Source organism: Clupea harengus, unplaced genomic scaffold, assembly GCF_900700415.2.
Source record: "Clupea harengus unplaced genomic scaffold, Ch_v2.0.2, whole genome shotgun sequence".
NCBI classification, from domain to species: Eukaryota; Metazoa; Chordata; class Actinopteri; order Clupeiformes; family Clupeidae; genus Clupea; species Clupea harengus.
Window position 1 is genome coordinate 26,503 of NW_024879893.1, and position 20,221 is coordinate 46,723.

The 20,221-nt window shown below is 41.5% G+C and overlaps 2 protein-coding genes and 1 long non-coding RNA gene across 3 annotated transcripts; 1 reads left to right on the plus strand and 2 right to left on the minus strand.

Moving 5' to 3' along the window:
• Positions 1-3,700: 3,700 nt before the first annotated feature.
• Positions 3,701-4,683, minus strand: LOC122130662 (GTPase IMAP family member 7-like). Its single transcript, XM_042705380.1, has 2 exons — positions 4,156-4,683; positions 3,701-3,961 (listed from the first exon to the last, which is right to left on the minus strand). The coding sequence occupies exons 1-2, from the start codon at positions 4,681-4,683 to the stop codon at positions 3,701-3,703; spliced, it is 789 nt and encodes a 262-aa protein (XP_042561314.1).
• Positions 4,684-4,719: 36 nt separating this feature from the next.
• Positions 4,720-6,006, plus strand: LOC122130664. Its single transcript, XR_006151938.1, has 2 exons — positions 4,720-4,971; positions 5,476-6,006. It is a non-coding gene; the product is annotated as an uncharacterized LOC122130664 (long non-coding RNA).
• A 1,619-nt stretch (positions 6,007-7,625) lies between these two features.
• On the minus strand, positions 7,626-19,216 carry LOC105901079. The gene is made up of 5 exons (XM_042705381.1): positions 19,137-19,216; positions 15,343-16,112; positions 15,175-15,201; positions 14,072-15,060; positions 7,626-8,636 (listed from the first exon to the last, which is right to left on the minus strand). Exons 1-5 carry the CDS (start codon positions 19,214-19,216, stop codon positions 7,626-7,628), a joined length of 2,877 nt encoding a protein of 958 aa, XP_042561315.1.
• Positions 19,217-20,221: the final 1,005 nt, after the last annotated feature.

The following is a 20,221-nucleotide window of genomic DNA, read 5'->3' on the forward strand; positions in this document are numbered from 1 at the left end:
GTAACATTTCCACGTTCTCTCATTATGGTGAACTATGCAAAACCCAGCATAGTCCTTCTGTGTTAGTAAGTAATTTATGCATACCATGGAAAAACCTTTTAGTAAGTAATCTATGCATACCAGAAAAACCTGTTAGTAAGTAATCTATGCATACCAGAAAAACCTGTTAGTAAGTAATCTATGCATACCATAGAAAAACCTGCGATGTCAGAATGTACTCCTTCTATTGCAGCATACCTTGTGCAATGCATGGATGGTTGAGGGTTTACTAACAAGATAGTTTCCTTTTTTGACAGTATTTTGTTTCATCATTAACACGTTCACAAAAAATTTTATTTCACCTACAGTCTTGTGCTTTACTTCAGAAAGACATGTCGAGGTCAATATAAAGATTTCCATTCAAGAGCAGAACAGACATGAAATGTAGTAAGAAAAACAAAACTAGGGGGAAACCAGTGATGCCACTTTGGTCCATCTTTGTTTTACTTTGCCACAGTTAGAGCATTCGTGCTCTAAGATGCTTGGTAATTGCTTGATTTCAACAATAAATAAACATACTTAAAACTAGTGCAAAGTAAACCACAGTCTTTTGCACTCAACAGGCAGTACAAGTTTTGACACTTTGTTGTTCACTATCAAGAGGGTGGTGGTGGTGGATGTAATCTGTTTCTGTAGCTCATTGTGTCTGAGCTGGGAGTCAAACAGATCTGGAGTGTCCATGATGACCAGGTTGCTGTTGGTGACTACTCCACCGCCGATTTGTGGTTTCAGAGGGACCGGATCAGAGGAGGAGGGCGGACGGGTCCGAAAGACTTCGCTCCCCAGGATGGTGTTCCCACACAAGCTCTTCCCAACCCCACTCTTCCCCAGGAGCAGAAGATACAGATCAGCTGCTTTAGACACTATAGAGTTGATCTGATGCTTTAGACACTATAGAGTTGATCCTATGCTTTAGACACTATAGAGCTGATCTGATGCTTTAGACACTATAGAGTTGATCCTATGCTTTAGACACTATAGAGCTGATCTGATGCTTTAGACACTATAGGGTTGATCCTATGCTTTAGACACTATAGAGCTGATCCGATGCTTTAGACACTATAGAGCTGATCTGATGCTTTAGACACTATAGGGTTGATCCGATGCTTTAGACACTATAGAGCTGATCCGATGCTTTAGACACTATAGAGTTGTTCCTATGCTTTAGACACTATAGGGTTGATCCGATGCTTTAGACACTATAGAGCTGATCCGATGCTTTAGACACTATAGAGTTGAGAGGAGCAGAACACATACAGTAGATGTAAATGCGACAGTAGTCTGTGCAGTCTAGACCATACTAATATTTCCCCTGTTTTATATTTGCTCATATTTGTATGTTAACCGTTAAACAAGGTAATAATTATGATAATAATTTGGCAAATTGTGCAATTTAATGTTAATAATATTTTATCTATTTATTAATTTTTAATACAAATGTTGTTATTTTTAAGAAATTAATTTTAACTTATTCTTGTACAACTTATCTGTTGTAAAGGACAAGATGTTCATTCCTTGTGCTAGTGGTGTGGGGGCGCTATATGCCAAAACCAACCTGCTGCCCTCTCAACCTGAGATTGACACCTTGCTGTGGTATGCCACAGTCAGCACGAGTGTGTGTTTCCAATGTCAAATTGATGTTAGACATAATTGACAAAAATTATAATTTTCTAATGTAAGAAAGTTGTTGCTACAGTAATTTCCTGATTATTAACCGTGGTTTATATATTGATTTTGTCAAATTTCTGCAGCCCTGCGGTTAATACTCGGGTGCAGTCTATCCATGGGAATGCATTTTCATCTGGAAGTCAGTAACTCTGCCAGGTACAATTGGCCTCTCTCCCTCTTTCACATACAAATCCCATTAATGTATCAGTTAAAAACATGGAAATTAAACACATTTTCATTAACACTCCGTCTTCCATAACAATAGAGAAACAGGTGTGTGTATTCCCACCTAACTGTAGCCTATTTAAAGGGATGCTACAGAACTCAAACTTCTGCAAGAGGTGAATAAAACATGCAAGGTCTCACACCAGTTACCTAGCTGTGAACTATACTTGCTATCTTTAGCTTAGGGAAGCATCTACACAGTAAACATGAATAATATGAAGTTAATATGAAACTGCACAGGCACCCAGAGGCTTTCTACCTCTTCCTCTTCCTCTTATAATTTTGAGGAGACTGTAACATCAGCTAGATAACTAGCTGTCTTGTCATGCAAATGAAACCCTGCCATTTAATCAGTTTAAAGTTATTAAAAAGTTTCCTTTAACTAGCCTGGTTATGTGTTGTCAGAGGCAAGGTTGATGATAAAGATTAGATTGTTGTTTGTTTAGAACACAATGCTTATTATAGAGATGTACAGTATAAGAAAATGTGTGTGTTTTTGGAACATTGAAGCATGTGCATCTATTCTAGTAGACCCCAAAAATAAAATCATGAACCACTGATTTGATTAAACCAGAAATGTAAAAAAATTGAATTAATGAAACATAAAAGCGATCAAAACAAAACTTTTAGGCTACACTTTACATTAACTAATTTATGGTCGTCAGTTTACGCAGACACGCAGAGCCCTCTCCGTCGTTGCAAACCCTCTCCGAGCACCTCTCCGTGGCCTGACGTGCACCACCCAAATTGTGTAACTATCTGTTGAATTGACGGAGAGCCCACAGAGACCCCAGGGCTGTGATTGGTCCAACCCATGCTGTTTACCTTGTGGGTAGTATCATGCTAACATTAGATAGCTGGCTCAGACACCTCGCAAATCCCCTCAGATGTATTTTTCAGGTACAATAATGGGTTTTTTAATTGCACAGTGTCTATTTCTCGGTAACTTTAAAAAAATCTAAGCAAAAAAAAGTCAAACAAAAAACTTTTATCGCTGTTTACCTTGTGGGTAGTAGTATGCTAACATTAGATAGCTGGCTCAGTCACCTCGCAAATCCCCTCAGACGTATTTTTCAGTTACAATAACGGGGTTCTTACATTGCACAATGTCTATTTTTCTTGGTAACTTTTAAAAAATCTAAGCAAAAAAAAAAAGTTTGGTCCGCCATCTTTTTTTTTTTAATTGCTTTGCGACACCCACCAACCAATGGAGAACTATAAATGTTCACAAGTCCGTCGAAGCAACTGCGTGACCACGCAGTAACGGAGTCGTAGAAGCATAATGGCACCTTTACCAAATAACAGAGGAATTTATAAAGATAATGTATACACATGCACATAGGCATTCAGAAAAAAACACATACACTCACACACACACAAATAATTTGAATGTAACAAAACCCTGAATGGAATGACCACTACTCCATGTGACTTGTGAATCAAACACACAGATTTATTATAAAAACAAAAATCAAACAAAGTACACAAATCGTTATTCAGTTAATTATAAATGTGCCAAAACATTCTTATGTAGGTCCCATTCACCTAAAGTGTTACCTTTTCAAGTCCCCTTTACACTTTGTGATTACATTACCAAAGAGTGATTATCAATGTTCATCATTAGCCCATAAACCCAACTCCATTACTGCAAGTTATTTTCAGACTTTGGAGCATAATCTCATAGTAATTTAAAAAGTTAAACTGCTAGCGTTTCTTTGCATTGTTGTCATTCGAATGAATGATTTGTGGGAATTCTACCAGACAATTCTTATGATATAGTGCATTTCTGCTGGTTGTGTTGTAAGCTCTTAGCCATGGCTTTAGCCTCAGCTTTCTCCGCTCGTCTGCGAATACCAGCTCGACTTCTAGCGAGCTCAGTGAAGACTTCGCTATCTATTTCATTGATTTTCTTCTCATGGTTCTTCTCCAGGTTGGCTCGTAACTCTTCAAGTCTCTTAATGTCTTCATCCCTCTCCTTGACAGCTTCGCCACGAAGGTTCCTGAGCTTCTTCTCCAGAGTCAACTTGATCTTGGATATTTCACTGACTAAAGTTGAGACCTCTTCATTTGTATTTGCTTGCTCCAGTTCTTCCAGTTTTTGCTGTAAGAGTCTCATCTCTCTTGCTCGAATCCTCTCTTCTGTCTCCTCAAACATGGCAGTGGTGTAGAAGCTTCCTCCATTTGCTGAATCATTCTATCAATCTTCTCCAGGAGAGATCTGACCTGTTGTGCCTGTGTGTCTTTGTCCTTATTGCAGAAGACATGGTACCGACCGCTACAGTCTTTAATCAGTTCCTGCAAGGCGGGTGGGCTTTTTTCAATGTACTTCTCAATGGCAATGCCTTCATCCCTCAGCTCCTCACCTCTAGTGAAGCCGACCATTGTGTAGGCTTTGGAGTACTCGCCAAAGATCTCCTGGATCATCTTCACCGTCTCTCTCTCCTCTTGGGTGAAGCGTCCCACTGTGAGCAGCAACAGGAACACATGAGGCCCTGGTGAGGACATGGTGATGCATTTCCCAATCTCCTCTCTGATCTTCTCATGGGAGACAGTCGTGTCAAACAGACCTGGGGTGTCAATGACCTGCACCTGTCTGGAACCAATTACTGCAGTCTTTCTCTTACATTTGGTTGTAACAGACATCATTAAAGCAGATGATTTAAATTCTTTCTTTCCCAGGATAGTGTTTCCAGTGGCACTCTTTCCCAGGGGCGTGGCCACGTGGTGGCCAGGGGGGGCCACGGCCACCATTGGTCAGAGAATGGCCACCCTGCTGGCCCCCCCCAACCTCACGGCACGGCACGGCAAAAAAAAAAAAAAAATACAAAAAACCCACCTGAACAGAAACGGTATAAAGCTGAAATAAATGCATTAGTATTTTTTTTTATCAAGTCGTCTTATATTGTCATTTGCCCATATTCGCAACATGTTGGGCCACGCCCCCATCAACAGCGCAAGACACAAACCAACGTGCCTGCATTCTGACAGCGCTTCAATGGAGACTAGCAGCTAACCACTGGATACCACTGTAACTAACAGGTGAGTAAGTTGGTGATACTTGAAAGGATCATTGAAATGATAAGATCATAAAGTTATCTTCACACTCAAGTTAATGTGTAAGAATGTGTCAACATTGAGGAATTGTGGCAGAGTGAGTTGAGTTAGGCTGCTGCTGTTATTTTTGCAAACTTGTAAGATTATCTCTGGCTAGCGAGCTAGCGCTAGCTAGTTAGCTTAAGTCCATTCCCAGGTGTCACTTAGTCATAGATAACACACTGTCGCTAGTTTACACTTGAAATTGAAATAAAAGCAGTCTATAGTTGATGTTGTGTAAAACTTTTCTTTAAAGATGACACAATGAAAAGGATAAGTGCCTCAGGGGGAGACAGGAAAATCCATGCTTATTTTGCCAGCACGCGTAGCTGAAGAATGTTAATGATTGCATGTTTAGTCTTAAAAAACAACTAAAGAACAACATGTAATTGGAAGTGGGTAGCACTTATGTTAAAAGCTGTACTAATGGGATTCTTTGGTGTTTAACAGACATTTCCAAGTCCAGGGGTGAAGCTCCAGCGCAACCTCAACTAAATTTCCCCAAGACACTCCAGGGAAACCGAAACAGGAGCTTCAATGGTGAGTGGTATGCAGTCCACCCCTGGTTAGAATACTCCATAAGTGAAGACTCTACCTCTAACAAACAAAAAAGACAATTATGTAAAATTATTTACATGGATCTACCTACACTCACTCACACACTCACTCACACACTCACACCCACACAAGCAAACAAAGAGTGCCCCTTGTAGACCTGGTTTGTCAGTGCTCTGTTTTCATTCAGCACCACAATCTGCTCTATTGTTCACTGTTTGTAGTGATACTGTTCAATGTACATTATACATATTGTTGATATTTTTTTTCTTTATGTATTATGGGACATGTGCATGTGATGTAATGTTTTTGCTTTTCTTTCTCTTTATATATACATATGTATATGTATATATTATCGCAAATGAATGGAATATTGCACTTAAAATGCTACAGTTTACCTAAATAAATTATCGCCTAAAATGACAATTCATATCGTGTCTGTCACTTGCACTAAAAACATCCCCGTCTCATGTTAAGGTCCCGAACCCCTTCACATAATCATGACACATCGCACTCGCACATTATCTAAGCACCCATTCCAATAACATATGATTATCAATAACACATCATTAGTGTCCATAAGAAGGTTCAATCCATTGTTTATGGCTAGATGAGCCGTTAGAAAACTGCTCCTCTGAGTAATGCAGTGTGTGAGTTTTAAAATAGTCGTTTTTGACAATCAAGTGCCACCCCAAATAAAAGACTGGCCAGAGCTGGCCCCCCCAGAAATAATGTCCTGGCTACGCCCCTGGGCACATATTATTCACTCATTTTAAGCCGCAGCTGGAGATTAAATGTCTGAAGGGGTACGGGACTGTAAAACGTTTGGGAACCACTGGTCTAGCTCAAGTAGTGCCATTGTTGTAAGTACATTTCAAACAAATGTTCTGTGATTGGCATAAGATGTCGAGAGGACCTGGACCTTTTTGTCTTAAGAGATAAGGATGACACCACATCCAGGCCTGTGTAACATGTGCAATGGGAAGACATACCCAATCCGTGTCAGTTTTCAGCCAGAGGGAAGACAACCAGCTTTCGCAAATCGCCACCCTACCCTGTGGTGACATTTGAGTAGTCATTCAACCTTGGTTACATATGTACTCACTCTTACTGCTGGAAGACAAGTAGACATCTAATGGGCCGATACCATGACTAGTTGGAGATGACTTTATGGTCTCTTTCCAGGTAGGCGAAACAAATAGTGTTCATCAGGCATTCATTTCGCAATTGTTCAAGTTCAAATATTTTAAATATGCTTTGTAAGTCACTTTGGATAAAACTCCCTGCTAAATATATATATATATATATTAACCTTCACATTTAAATAACCTTAAATGTAACATTATGACAATGGATATTTGTGTCTGTTAACCCACAAAGCACACATCTCAACAGTGATATTGAATGACAACTACTCCATGTTACTTGTGAATCAAACACAAAGATTTATTATAAAAACGAAAATCAAAAAAAGTACACAAATCCTTATTCAGTGTTTATAAATGTGCCATAACATCCGTATGTAGCTTCAATTCACCTAGTGTTACCTTTTCAAGTCCCCTTTACAGCTTTTGATTACATTTCCAAAGAGTGATTATCAATATTTATCATTAGATAGATAGATAGATAGATAGATAGATAGATAGATGGATACTTTATTAATCCAGAGGGAAATTTAGGTCATCCAGTAGCTTCTACACTTAACTCACAAACATACATACATAAATCACAGTAAAAAACAATACACATAGGGAGAACATGTTCACAGGGAGTGGGGTGTATACAGATACAGGATAGATCTGGCCCTATATTACAGTGTGCATTGATTGTGACAGTGTTGATGACCACGAGGAAGTAGTGCAAAGAATGCAGAGAGAGAGTGCATTAGCTCATAAACCCAACTCCATCACTACAAGTTATTTTCAGACTATTTTGATTTTCTTTGGAGCATAATCTCATAGTCATTTTAAAAGTTAAACTGCTACTGTTTCTTTACATTGTTGTCATTCGAATGAATGATTTGTGGGGATTCTACCAGACAATTCTTAAGATATCGTGCATTTCTGCTGGTTGTATTCTCTCATAGCCATGGCTTTAGCCTCAGCTTTCTCTGCTCGTCTGCGAATACCAGCTCGACATCTAGCGAGCTCAGTGAAGACTTCGCTATCTATTTCCTTGATTTTCTTCTCATGGTTCTTCTCCAGGTCAACTCGTAACTCTTCAAGTCTCTTCATGTCTTCATCCCTCTCCTTGACAGCCTCGCCACGCAGGTTCCTCAGCTTCTTCTCCAGAGCCAATTTGATCTTGGATATTTCACTTACTAAAAATGAGACATCTTCATTTGTGTTTGCTTGCTCCAGTTCTTCCAGTTTTTGCTGTAAGAGTCTCATCTCTCTTGCTCTAATCCTCTCTTCAGTCTCTTCAAACATGGCAGTGGTGTAGAAGCTTCCTCCATTTTGCCGAATCATTCTATCAATCTTCTCCAGGAGAGATCTGACCTGTTGCGGCTGTGTGTCTTTGTCCCTATTGCAGAAAACATGGTACCGACCGCTACAGTCTTCAATCAGTTCCTGCAAGGCAGGTGGGCTCCTTTCAATGTGCTTCTTAATGTCAATGCCATCTTCCATCAGATCATCACCTCTAGTGAAGCCGACAATTGTGTAGGCTTTGGAATACCGGCCAAAGATATCCTGGATCATCTTCACCGTTTCTCTCTCCTCTTGGGTGAAGCGTCCCACAGAGAGCATCAACAGGAACACATGAGGCCCTGGTGAGGACATGGTGATGCATTTCCCAATCTCCTCTCTGATCTTCTCATTGGAGACAGTCGTGTCAAACAGACCTGGGGTGTCAATGACCTGCACCATTTTTGAACCAACTACTGCACACTTTCTTTTACAATGTGCTGTAACAGACATCATTGAAACACATGCTTTGAATTCTTTCTTTCCAAGAATGGTGTTTCCTGTGGCGCTCTTTCCAACTCCAGTCTTCCCAATCAGGACCAGTCTCACACAGTCCACTAGGATATAGGAAAATGCGTAATTATTTTTTTGTTTTGGATTTTACATTCTTCATTCTTAGAACAACAGGGGTTAGGGAGTTAAACAGGACTTGATCTTGTGATACAGTACCTTTTTGATTTTTTTCTCTTTCAAGCCCTGCAGAGAGAGAGAGAGAGAGAGAGATGCAAGAAAATATTTACACAATTCACCACTGCAACACGCCATACATAGTTCAAGTAAGCTTCCCTAACTCATATGAGAAGAATTCAAAACTTCACCAAAATGTTTAAATCCTTACATGTGTTGAGTTGTGCTGTAAATCGATGAGGTGTCTTCACTGTCTTCACTGTCTCTGGCTCCTGTCTCTCCTCAGATTGTTGCCTCTGCCCTCTGTGTTCAGCCATCTCATACACACACTTTGTTTTGCCCTAACAGCTGGTGCAGTGTTGAGAGTCTGGCTGAGATAGAAACCGTAATTTCTCTTAGTAGTAGCAGAAGTAATTATTTCTTCCTTTTTCTCTAGCAGTCTTTCTATTTTTTCAAATACCAGTTAATAAGCTTCTCATTTTATAAATCCATATTTTCTGTATTTATTTTGTCACTGATTTATTTTCATTTCACATGTGCAAAAACGAGTCTTGAGTAGACTCACAAACTGATTGTAATTATTTTGTCTCTTGTTGTCACAGTCAATGTTGACGATCACGTTAAGATTCATGAGGATACTTTTTACACAAGTCTTAATTCTGCTCAGACAATCAACCATAATATGGTGGCATGGAAAATGTAACAACAGTTTAAAGTCCTGACACCTTATATTGATAATGCATAGCATCAGAGAGACTGGTCAAATAAAACAATACAACAACAAAAACAAAATAAGTTGGAAAAAACACACTAGACTAAACTTCACGGACACCTAACTATGGCATGAGCCCAGGGATGCCAAAACACACGGAAATGCATGCACCTAGACACACACACACACACACACACACACACACACACACACACACACACACCGTTTACAAGTTTCTACGAGTATTTCTAGATGTATCTTACTGTTTTGTAATGTTGATGGCTTTTCGTCCCTTCAGAAATGTTTATCCTCTGTAATACAAAAGGCAAAAGCCAGTTTACATTTATTACAGTTTAGTTTACATGGCTGTAAATACATACAAATATACAGTCAATGACTTACTGACTATCTGGATAGCCAGTTTTCTTTTGACATTAAATCCTACATTCCAATGACATTCCAATGTGTATACTGCTGTAGTATGTAGTGTGCATAACTTCTTTGGCTTCTTCTTCTTGTTAATACTACTACTACTACTACTACTACTACTACTACTGCTACTACTACAACTACTACTACTACTACTACTATCACTACTAATAATACTACTACTACTACTACTACTACTACTACTTCTACTACTACTACTACTACTACTATAACAATAATACGTAGGCTTGTTGTTATTGTTATTATTGATATTATTGTTATCATTATTATTAGTAGTAGTAGAAATAGCAGCAGTGGTAATTATAGAGAAAATTATAATACCAATTACATTATTTTGTATCGCAGCAGTGGCATTACAATAGAAGTTGTGGATTATGCACAAAATATTACCAGGATGTACCGTAAGTGTATACTTTCAGTAATATTAGTGTTCTAAGTTAATAAAGCGGTTCCAACCAAGAATCAAATCCTACCGTGAGATGATGATGTCTTCTCTTCTGGTCTCACTTCTGCACAAACCACTAGTGTCACGCTCTTTCGTTCTTATATGCTCTTCAGTCATTTAGCAGTACACTAACGACTGTGGTAATTTGATCAATTTGATTGAGTCAGATGTGAAAAAAAGCGAAAAGTGAAAGTATGTTGACAAAGTCCTTCGGTGACCTTTGATCAAACAACATGTACATATTTAACATGCAGTGTAGTGTGAGGTATTTTCAGGATAAAATCTGCAGACAAAGTGATACCACAAACCTAACCTTCCTGTACAAATAGCTCTATTTAAATAGCAATATTTAAATCTGTGGCACAACGTGAACATGAATGGTGAAATAAAATAATAAAATATTTAAGCAATAAATAGATCAACCAAATACATACAAAACAACATGTACTCCTCTGCTTCTAGATGTACTAGAATGTAGATGTACTGCATGGAACACGGAACTGATGCTGCATCTGTGAGCAAGCTGTCTATCTGTTTGTGCACTGGCACATGTCATCACGAGTGTCTAAGATAACGCTGGCATGGATCTGTGGTCTGACTGTGGCAGGAAAGGGCCAGAGGTGTTCCACAGTCTGAGACTGTTACCAGGGTGGCCTGGACCACGCTTAGAAATGAAGTGTCATCATTCCTCATCTGCCAGGTTGTACTGGGGACCCTGTAGCCCAAGACCTTGAGATTAATATACCCTGATGTGTAACAAATAACCCTGAGATTAATTACCCTGATGTGTAACAAATAACTCTGAGATTAATATACCCTGATGTGTAAATAACCCTGAGATTAATTCACCCTGATGTGTAACAAATAACCCTGAGATTAATATATCCTGATGTGTAAATAACCCTGAGATTAATTCACCCTGATGTGTAACAAATAACTCTGAGATTAATATACCCTGATGTGTAAATAACCCTGAGATTAATTCACCCTGATGTGTAACAAATAACCCTGAGATTAATATATCCTGATGTGTAAATAACCCTAAGATTAATATACTCTGATGTGTAACAAATAACACTGAGATTAATTTACCCTGATGTGTAACAAATAACCCTCAGCAGAATGAAGACAATGATGGAGGGACAATTAAACACCATCTCCCCAGGCATGTACCTGTCCATGGATAGGAGGTATGAGCTTGAGTGTAAGCCAGAGTCTATCTGTACCGTGTACGTGCGTGAGAAAGAGATACAGATAGAACATACGGGGCCATCACTGGGACTATCAAAAGAATGTGTTGTTTGTGTGCTCCACTGATAACCATAGAAGGTGTGGTATTCATCAGGTATGCAGGTGCATGATGGTCAGATGATGTGTGTCTATGACACGACAAAAAAATCCATTGTTGACATGGCATCAAGTTAGATAATAGAGAGCCAAAAGAAGAGGAGGGGAACAAGAGTTTCCAGTTTCTTGTCCCCTGACCTGACCCTTGGGGAGATCCATCTGAGGGACAGGTTTAATTTCATGTTGAAGACATCATGTGTATTATGATTTACTAAATGGTGCTCTACTTTCATGTTTCTAGTGATATATTCAAACTGCATCTCAATCTCAATGCAGTTTTGTTACAAAACAAGACAAGGCCACATGTAACTTTCTTTTGTTTAGTTTGAATGTGTCCTCCTGATGATGCCAAAATGTTAATTTCGGAAGGTTCAGCTTACTAATTAAGGTTTAGCTTAATAATTACTGATGATGCCTTACAGACGTTCAGATACACATTGACCTGCTGTGGTGTATATTCTGTGTTACCTGACATCAGAAAAGTTTGACCAGGCATTTGTACCTCAGCTTAAATGTATATATAAATAGAACATATATCGCCAAAATAGCCAAAAACATTTCATGGTGTGCCTCAAATTGACTAAATATGATTCTGAGGTAAGTGTTACACCAAAGAAAAACAATAACACTGGTACTTTGTGAAACAGTCACAAGAGATGATGAGCCTATCTGCTCTTACAGTCTGCTGACACTGAAAGGCGGAATGCACTAAAGAATCAACAAAATGGATATCCAAATTCTGGCCAGAGGGCCAAATGGAGGCCTTCTCTCTGATCTCACAGCATCTCTTACAGTCTGCTGACACTCTACTGATATTCAGCTCTGGAATGGCAGACCAATTTGACTCTGTTTGAGTATATCAATATGAGTGAGTGTACCCTGTTCTGTAAAGGAGATTCTATAGACAGGTCTGGGAGGTCAGGTAGCATGACAGAAGGCCCATTTCTGGATTCATATCCGTGTTGACTTGTACCTGCGTTGTGTTTGAAACGCCTGAAGTCTGTTTGACGGGGGGATTTTGTTGATAAAACAGTATAACAATTGCAAGATGTCACAAGCTCATTATTTAAGGTCTGTCATGATAGCATAATGAAATGCTCAAACATCCCTCAAATGATGAACTTGAGTCTCAACCCCCGAGATCCCAAGTTTGACAGGGGCATCTATCTAATTAACACATGTGCAATTGTTGTCCTCTTCTCAAGTGTTTTTTATAGAATTTTTTTTTTTTATTATGATACAATATGATATGATCAGTTAAAACTTTGAGATGTAGTTTTGGAGAAATCCATAAAAGCCCAACACATTATATACTTTTACTTTTACAAAGTGTAATGTATATATGTGTGAAGTATGATTGTTTCTAATCAGAGGTCAGTTTGTCAACCCTTCATATTGTACATAGGCACATATGAATGTGAGAAACACTAAATGACCTTATCACCTCTGTGCCTACATGATTTTTTCACCCACCTCTCTCCCAATGTATGTTTCCTCAAAGCAAATATTGTGTTTTTATGCAATATCTTGATCATGTAATAACATCCCAGGTGGGTTACAGTCCCAGGTGGACTGTTGAAGCTTGCTGTGGTTCTGAGGGGAGATTGGATAACTGGACTGTGGGGTACTCATCATGTTTGCAGGTGCATGATTGCCTGATCATCTACAGACCATTTTGTCTTTTACCACCTCAGGGTCAACTCTGGAGACATTTGATCAAATTGATTGAGTCAGCTGTTGCTGTTTAGAACCTGAAAGACTGCTGAAGAATTTCTTGATAGTGTTTATGGTTTCCAAGATTGTTGAAAACGTACATATTTTCCGTGCTCCATTAGGGATTGTTTCCAGTAGTTGCATCCTAATGGGCGTAGACTTTGGGTTCATTCTGAAACCATTGGACCAGATTTTAACCAATCAGAATTGACCACTATGGGATTGCTACACTTCCCACTAACGTTGCAAAGTGATATATTAGGCTTTTCCCAAAACTCTGTCGGCATTAAGGCAACGTCTTTAATATATATATATAATAACCTTCACATTTAACTAACCTTAAATGTAATATTATGACAATGGATATTTGTGTCTGTCAACCCACAAAGCACACATCTCACCAGTGATATTGAATGACAACTACTCCATGTGACTTGTGAATCAAACACACAGATTTATTATAAAAACGAAAATCAAACAAAGTACACAAATCAGCCCATAAACCCAACATTCCCATACATAACAACAGAAATGTAAGCCTAGGCTTCAAAAGATGAATACAGTTGTAGGTTAAAGCTTAAGTAGATTTTCCATAGATAACATGGAATTCATGGTTATTTTCAGACTATTTTGACTCTCTTTGGAGCATAATCTCATAGTCATTTTAAAAGTTAAACTGCTACCGTTTCTTTTCATTGTTGTCATTCAAATTAATAATTTGTGGAATTCTACCAGACAACTCTTAAGATATGTGCATTTCTGCTGGTTGTGTTGTAAGCTCTTAGCCATGGCTTTAGCCTCAGCTTTCTCAGCTTGCTTGCGAATACTATCCCGACTTCTAGCGAGCTCAGTGAAGACTTCGCCATCTATTTCCTTGATTTTCTTCTCATGGTTCTTCTCCAGATTGGCTCGTATCTCCTCAAGTCTCTTCATGTCTTCATCCCTCTCTTTGACAGCTTCGCCACGCAGGTTCCTCAGCTTCTTCTCCAGAGTCACCTTGATCTTGGATATTTCACTGACTAAAAATGAGACATCTTCATTTTTATTTGCTTGCTCCAGTTCTTCCAGTTTTTGCTGTAAGAGTCTCATCTCTCTTGCTTTAATCCTCTCTTCTGTCTCTTCAAACATGGCAGTGGTGTAGAAGCTTCTTCCATTTTGCTGAATCATTCTATCAATCTTCTCCAGGAGAGACATGACCTGTTGCGCCTGTGTGTCTTTGTCCTTATTGCAGAAGACATGGTATCGACCGCTACAGTCTTCAATCAGTTCCTGCAAGACAGCTGGGCTTTTTTCAATGTACTTCTTAATGCCAATGCCTTCTTCCCTCAGAAGCTCACCTCTAGTGAAGCCAACCATTGTGTATGCTTTGGAGTACTCGCCAAAGATCTCCTGGATCATCTTCACCGCCTCTATCTCCTCTTGGGTGAAGCGTCCCACAGAGACCAGCAACAGGAACACATGAGGCCCTGGTGAGGACATGGTGATGCATTTCCCAATCTCGTCTCTGATCTTCTCATTGGAGACAGTCGTGTCAAACAGACCTGGGGTGTCAATGACCTGCACCATTTTTGAACCAATTACTGCCGTCTTTCTCTTACATTTTGTTGTAACAGACACCATTAAAGGAGATGATTTAAATTCTTTCTTTCCAAGAATGGTGTTTCCAGTGGCACTCTTTCCAACTCCAGTCTTCCCAATCAGGACCAGCCTCACACAGTCAACTAGAAGGAAAGGAAGATGCTTAATTATGTTTTATTTTTTTTATTTTACATTCTTTATCCTTAGAACAACAGGGATTAAGGACTTAAACAGGTCTTGAATTTGTCATACAGTACCTGTCTGTTTTTGTTCTCTTTCAAGCCCTACAGAGAGAGAGATAGAGATGCAAGAAAATATTTACACAATTCACCATTGCAACATGCCATACATTGTTCAAGTAAGCTTACCTATGCTAACTCATATGAGAAGAATTAAAAACCTCCCCAAAATGTTTAAATCCTTACATTTGTTGAGTTTTGTTGTAAACCGAAGAGGTGTCTCTGCTGTCTCTGGCTCCTGTCTCTCCTCAGATTCTTGTCTCTGCCCTCTGTGTTCAGCCATTTCATGTAAAAACTTTGTTCGAGGTTTTGCCCTAACAGCTGGTGCAGTGTTGAGTGTCTGGCTGAGATAGAAACACTCATTCTTCTCCAGCAGACTTTCTATTTTCGACAAAAGGTGTCTAACCTGCTTGCTATCTTGATTTTTTGTGATGTAGAACATTTTTTGCCTAACTGCTTCTGGGACATTCTCAACAGCTCCTTCTCTCTGGTCACTGTGTGTGATAAGAGCAATGGTGGATTCTGCTGCCTTCTCTCCGAAAGTCTTGCGGATAGGTGCAAGCATCTCTTCAAGGTTGTGACCAACGTCAACTGGGGGAAGCACCAAGAGGAACACACAAGGCCCTGGAGATGTCTGGGCGACGATGGAGCCCATCTGTTTCTGTAGCTCCCTGTAGGTTAGCTGGGAGTCAAACAGGTCTGGGGTGTCAATGACAACAACATTTGTGCTTCCGACTACTCCATGGGCGATTTGTGGTTTCAGAGTGACAGGATCAGAGGAGGAGGGCGGACGGGTCTGAAAGACTTCGCTCCCCAGGATGGTGTTCCCACATGAGCTCTTCCCAACCCCACTCTTCCCCAGGAGCAGAAGATTCAGTCCCTCGCCAGCTTTTGACACTGTAGAGTTAAGAGCAGCAAAATCATAGAGGATCAGTAGAGTTGAAGCATGTGTGCAGCTTTGCCCAAAAGAATGGGCCTAACAGGAATAATCCTTTATTAAAATGTGTTCATTCTCATCCCTAATTTTACAAGTGATAAAAAAAAAGAAAATTGCAAACTAACTGATTTTACTTTGATTTAGTTGAAATGTCTTATTTTAAGTAGTAAATGAACTAAGTAATGCATTTAACTTATTTACTTTTACAGTATAACTGTGAATTTCTTGACAAACATTAGGTAAGATGTAGTAAGGTACTGACTAAAATTATGCAGATATGATGGTAACCAGCCTTTCATCTAGGGATGGTTCCAACAATTGGCCCCCTCTGTACATTTTATGCTATTCTAACTGAATATATACCAGTTAATGAGCGTCTTATTTTATAAATTCATATATTCTGTATTTATCTGTATTATTCTGATACATATTATTATTGTTATTCTCATACACATTTTCACATGTGCAAAAAATCTTGAGTAGGCTCACAAACTGATTCTCATTATTGTGTCTTTTGTTCTCACAGTCACTGTTGACGATCACGATAAGATTCATGTTGGATAAGTACAGGAGTATTGTGCAATTTCAGCTTCATTTCAATGTCACTATGATTGTAATGTAAGTACAGGATGTATAACATAATGTTTGAAGGGTGCCAAGAACACTATACTTTTTACACAAGTCTAAATTCTGCTCAGACAATCAACCATAAATATGGTGGCATGGCAAATGTAACAACAGTTTAAAGTCCTGACACCTTATGTTGATAATGTATAGCATCAGAGAGATTGGTCAAATAAAACAATACAACAACAAAAACAAAATAAGTTGGAAAAAGAAACACACTAGACTAAACTTGTCTACAGAAATCTATTTTGTGGGGGACTCACAGTTATCTTATTTATATAATGTTACGTCTTATTTCATGAAGTTAAATAAACCAAAACCCTGGGGCTGCGGGCAGCGAGGCTGAGGAGCTTCAACCAAGCGGTGTCCAGCCTGAACTCAAGCTGGACATCAGCCTGGATGATGATAGTCTGCTAGACTTCTCCGATGGGCACAGCTCAATCGCGGAAGCAATGCAGACGAGCCATGACGTCAGGTTGCGGGTGGAGACACCTCCTACCTCGTCTCGGCTCCTGGGCCAGCAGCTCCACGAGGTTGCGCTGAGAGCAGCCAGCTGCCTCGGGCTCCCTCTCCCTCCCCCTCCCAGTGTGCGGTCCTCGCTGCTGGACGGGGAGTTCTATGCTGGCCCCGCCACGTCAGTTCCCTCCAGCATCCCCTTCTTTGAGGAGGTGCACGAGGAACTGCAGGCGACATGGGCGATACCCTACTCGGGCCGAGCCCCGGTGCCGGGGTTCGCGCCCTACATGCAGCTCCACATGGCTAAGGAGAGGGGCTACCTCTCCTTTCCTCAGGTGGAGGATGCAGTAGCGGGCTACCTCTCGCCCGCATCCCCCACGATGCGTCTCGGCCAGAAGCCTCTCCTGCCCACGCGGGTGAGCAGACACCAGGCTCAGCTGGCAGAGAAGTCCTACTTGGCTGCAGGGCAGGCTGCCTGCACGACCAATACGGCTGCATTGCTACAGCGCTACCAGGCAAAGCTCCTGACTGAGCTTGCCTTGTCGCTGGGGGAAGATCACCCGTCTGTGGCAGAACTCCGTCGCGCGACGGATCTGTCGCTCAGACTAACTCGGTGCACGGCACAGGCACTGGGGAGGGTGATGGGTGCCGCGGTGGCTACCCAGAGGTCTCTGTGGCTATCACTGGCTAAGCTGTCAGACAGAGAAAAAGCACCACTCCTCGACGCCCCGGTCTCTGTTCAGGGCGCCTTCGGGGAAGCTGTGGTCACAATGGCTGCCAAGTTCGAAGAACAGCAGAAGAGCAGAGAGGTATTCCAGGCTTGGATGCCTCGCTCTAGTGGCGCGGGTGAGACGTCCTCCTCAGGACACACCACACCCGCACCGGGCCGGAAGAGAAGCGGGTTCCGCTCGCCAGCGCCTCCAGCAAAGGTATCCACCGGGCGAGGCTGGCAGAGACAACCCTTCCGCCCTCCAGCGCAGCCTGCAGCACAACAACCAGCTGCGCGCCCTGGCAGAGACAACCCTTCCGCCCTCCAGCGCAGCCTGCAGCACAACAACCAGCTGCGCGCCCTGCCCAGGGCGCAGCCCAGGCTCCGCGGCAGCACTCCGCTCGCCGCGGGCGAGGCAGAGGGAGACCTCAGGCTCCCTGACCGTGACAGTCAGCCACTCGTCACTGTAACGGTGCGGCTGCCCGTTACTGCTAGGGTACTACATTCCGTGGCCAAAACATACACAGTTGACAGCGCGGGGTACATGGACACTGTTTATTGGCACACAAACAACAATCATACTTAACCACGATCAGTAGGCCTACCTCATATGGGACATACATCCACCAAAACATACTGGGACTGAAAGCGTGTGGCTTGCAAGCAGATGCGACAGAGGAACAACCAGATCAGAAAGTCGGGAATGACCTTTGAACGTTGGGCGCATCCACGTCAGACGTGCACAGGCCAAGTTGGTGTGATGAGAGGGGGTGTGACAACTTGTAACTGATTTAGAGTGCTGTGTAGCATAATAGTATTGTATGTGTGTAAACCCGTCTGTAGTTATATAGGGAAACGTAGGGATTGAATAATGAGTTGGAATATGTATTTTATCGTTAATTGATTTGCGATGTGTAATGGTTCAGGCCGGGGTAAACAAATACCGGCGCAGAACTAGTGTTCGGGAGCGACGAGTTAGGGGAACAACTTCCAACCCCTCCAGAGGATCTATGTGCATTGTTTAGTTTGGAGTGCTACACCTGGTTATGTAACTCAGGATAATTGAGAGTTTACTTTTACCTTGTTGAAGCTGAATTGTTTAGGGAATTATGTATTGATTGAGTTCTATGGTTTTGGAGTTTTTGTTCGTTTTTCTTTTCTCCATTCTGGCGTGTGTGCCTGCTGCAACCGGCATTAAAACCTTTGCCATCACCAACAACCATCTGAGACACTGCCTCCATTTCTGTTTACCTTGCCGCGAGGCCGGCCATCCTACATTTGGTGTCAGAAGTAACTGGAGCCTCAACCGGGGGCAGTGTCAAAGATGCCATCGAGACCCAAACCAACGAAAGACGGCGATGCCTGTCCCCAGCCGGGGGAGAATGTGGGCACCAGCTCGAAGCCAGTGGACGGAGGTGAGGCCACAGCATCAACGAACCCAGCAGAAGGATTTCAGCCACTTCAACGCCAGATGGGCGGAAGGGGTTACCTTGGATTGATTGTCTTGCTCAGTTTCTTTCCAAGGCAGATCTGGGCGCGCGTAATGGTATTATAGTACTCCTGGCAGGCGGGGCCAGGAGCGCGCGCTGACAGATCGCGCGGCCTTTCAGGCGTGAATAGATAAATGCTTCGATTTGTAGCCATGACATTCGTCATGTACCATTGTGTTATATCTGGTTCCTGCTTAAGGAACCGAGGTTACGTAAGTAACCGAGACGTTTTCTTCATAGCGTTCTGCGGGCAAGCGATCTCTGAATCCCTTGGCCTGAGAACGATAGATATGATAAGTGTGTTCATTAGTGTCTACATGTTATGTTGCACATGAAACATCCCAGGGTTTTCTTACGGGCGCAGGATCACGGATCCCTGTCGCCTATGATAAAGGTGGCCCTGTTAAATTCTTAGTGTTCTGCAGGCGAGCGATCTCTGAATCCCCTGACCGGAGAACGATGTATATGATAAGTGTGTTCATCGGTGTCTACATGTTTGTTGCACATGAAACACTCCAGGGTGGTTTCCTACAGGCGCAGGATCGCGATCCTTGCCGCCTATGATAAAGGTTGCCCTGTTAATATGTTCACCGCCAGCGGCCGTATGAACCTCTATGAGGGCAAAGGCTTCAGTAGAGCTGGTGTGTGTAATTGGCTGCCACTGTATTATCACGCGGGAATGTATAGGGTCCCATTGTGTTATATCGCAGTGAACTGCGATAAGGAACGTCTCGGTTACTTACGTAACCTCGGTTCCTTAAGCAGGAACCAGATATAACAAGGTTGGCGTGTACAGTGTTACCTTGGATTGATTGTCTTGCTCAGTTTCTTTCCAAGGCAGATCTG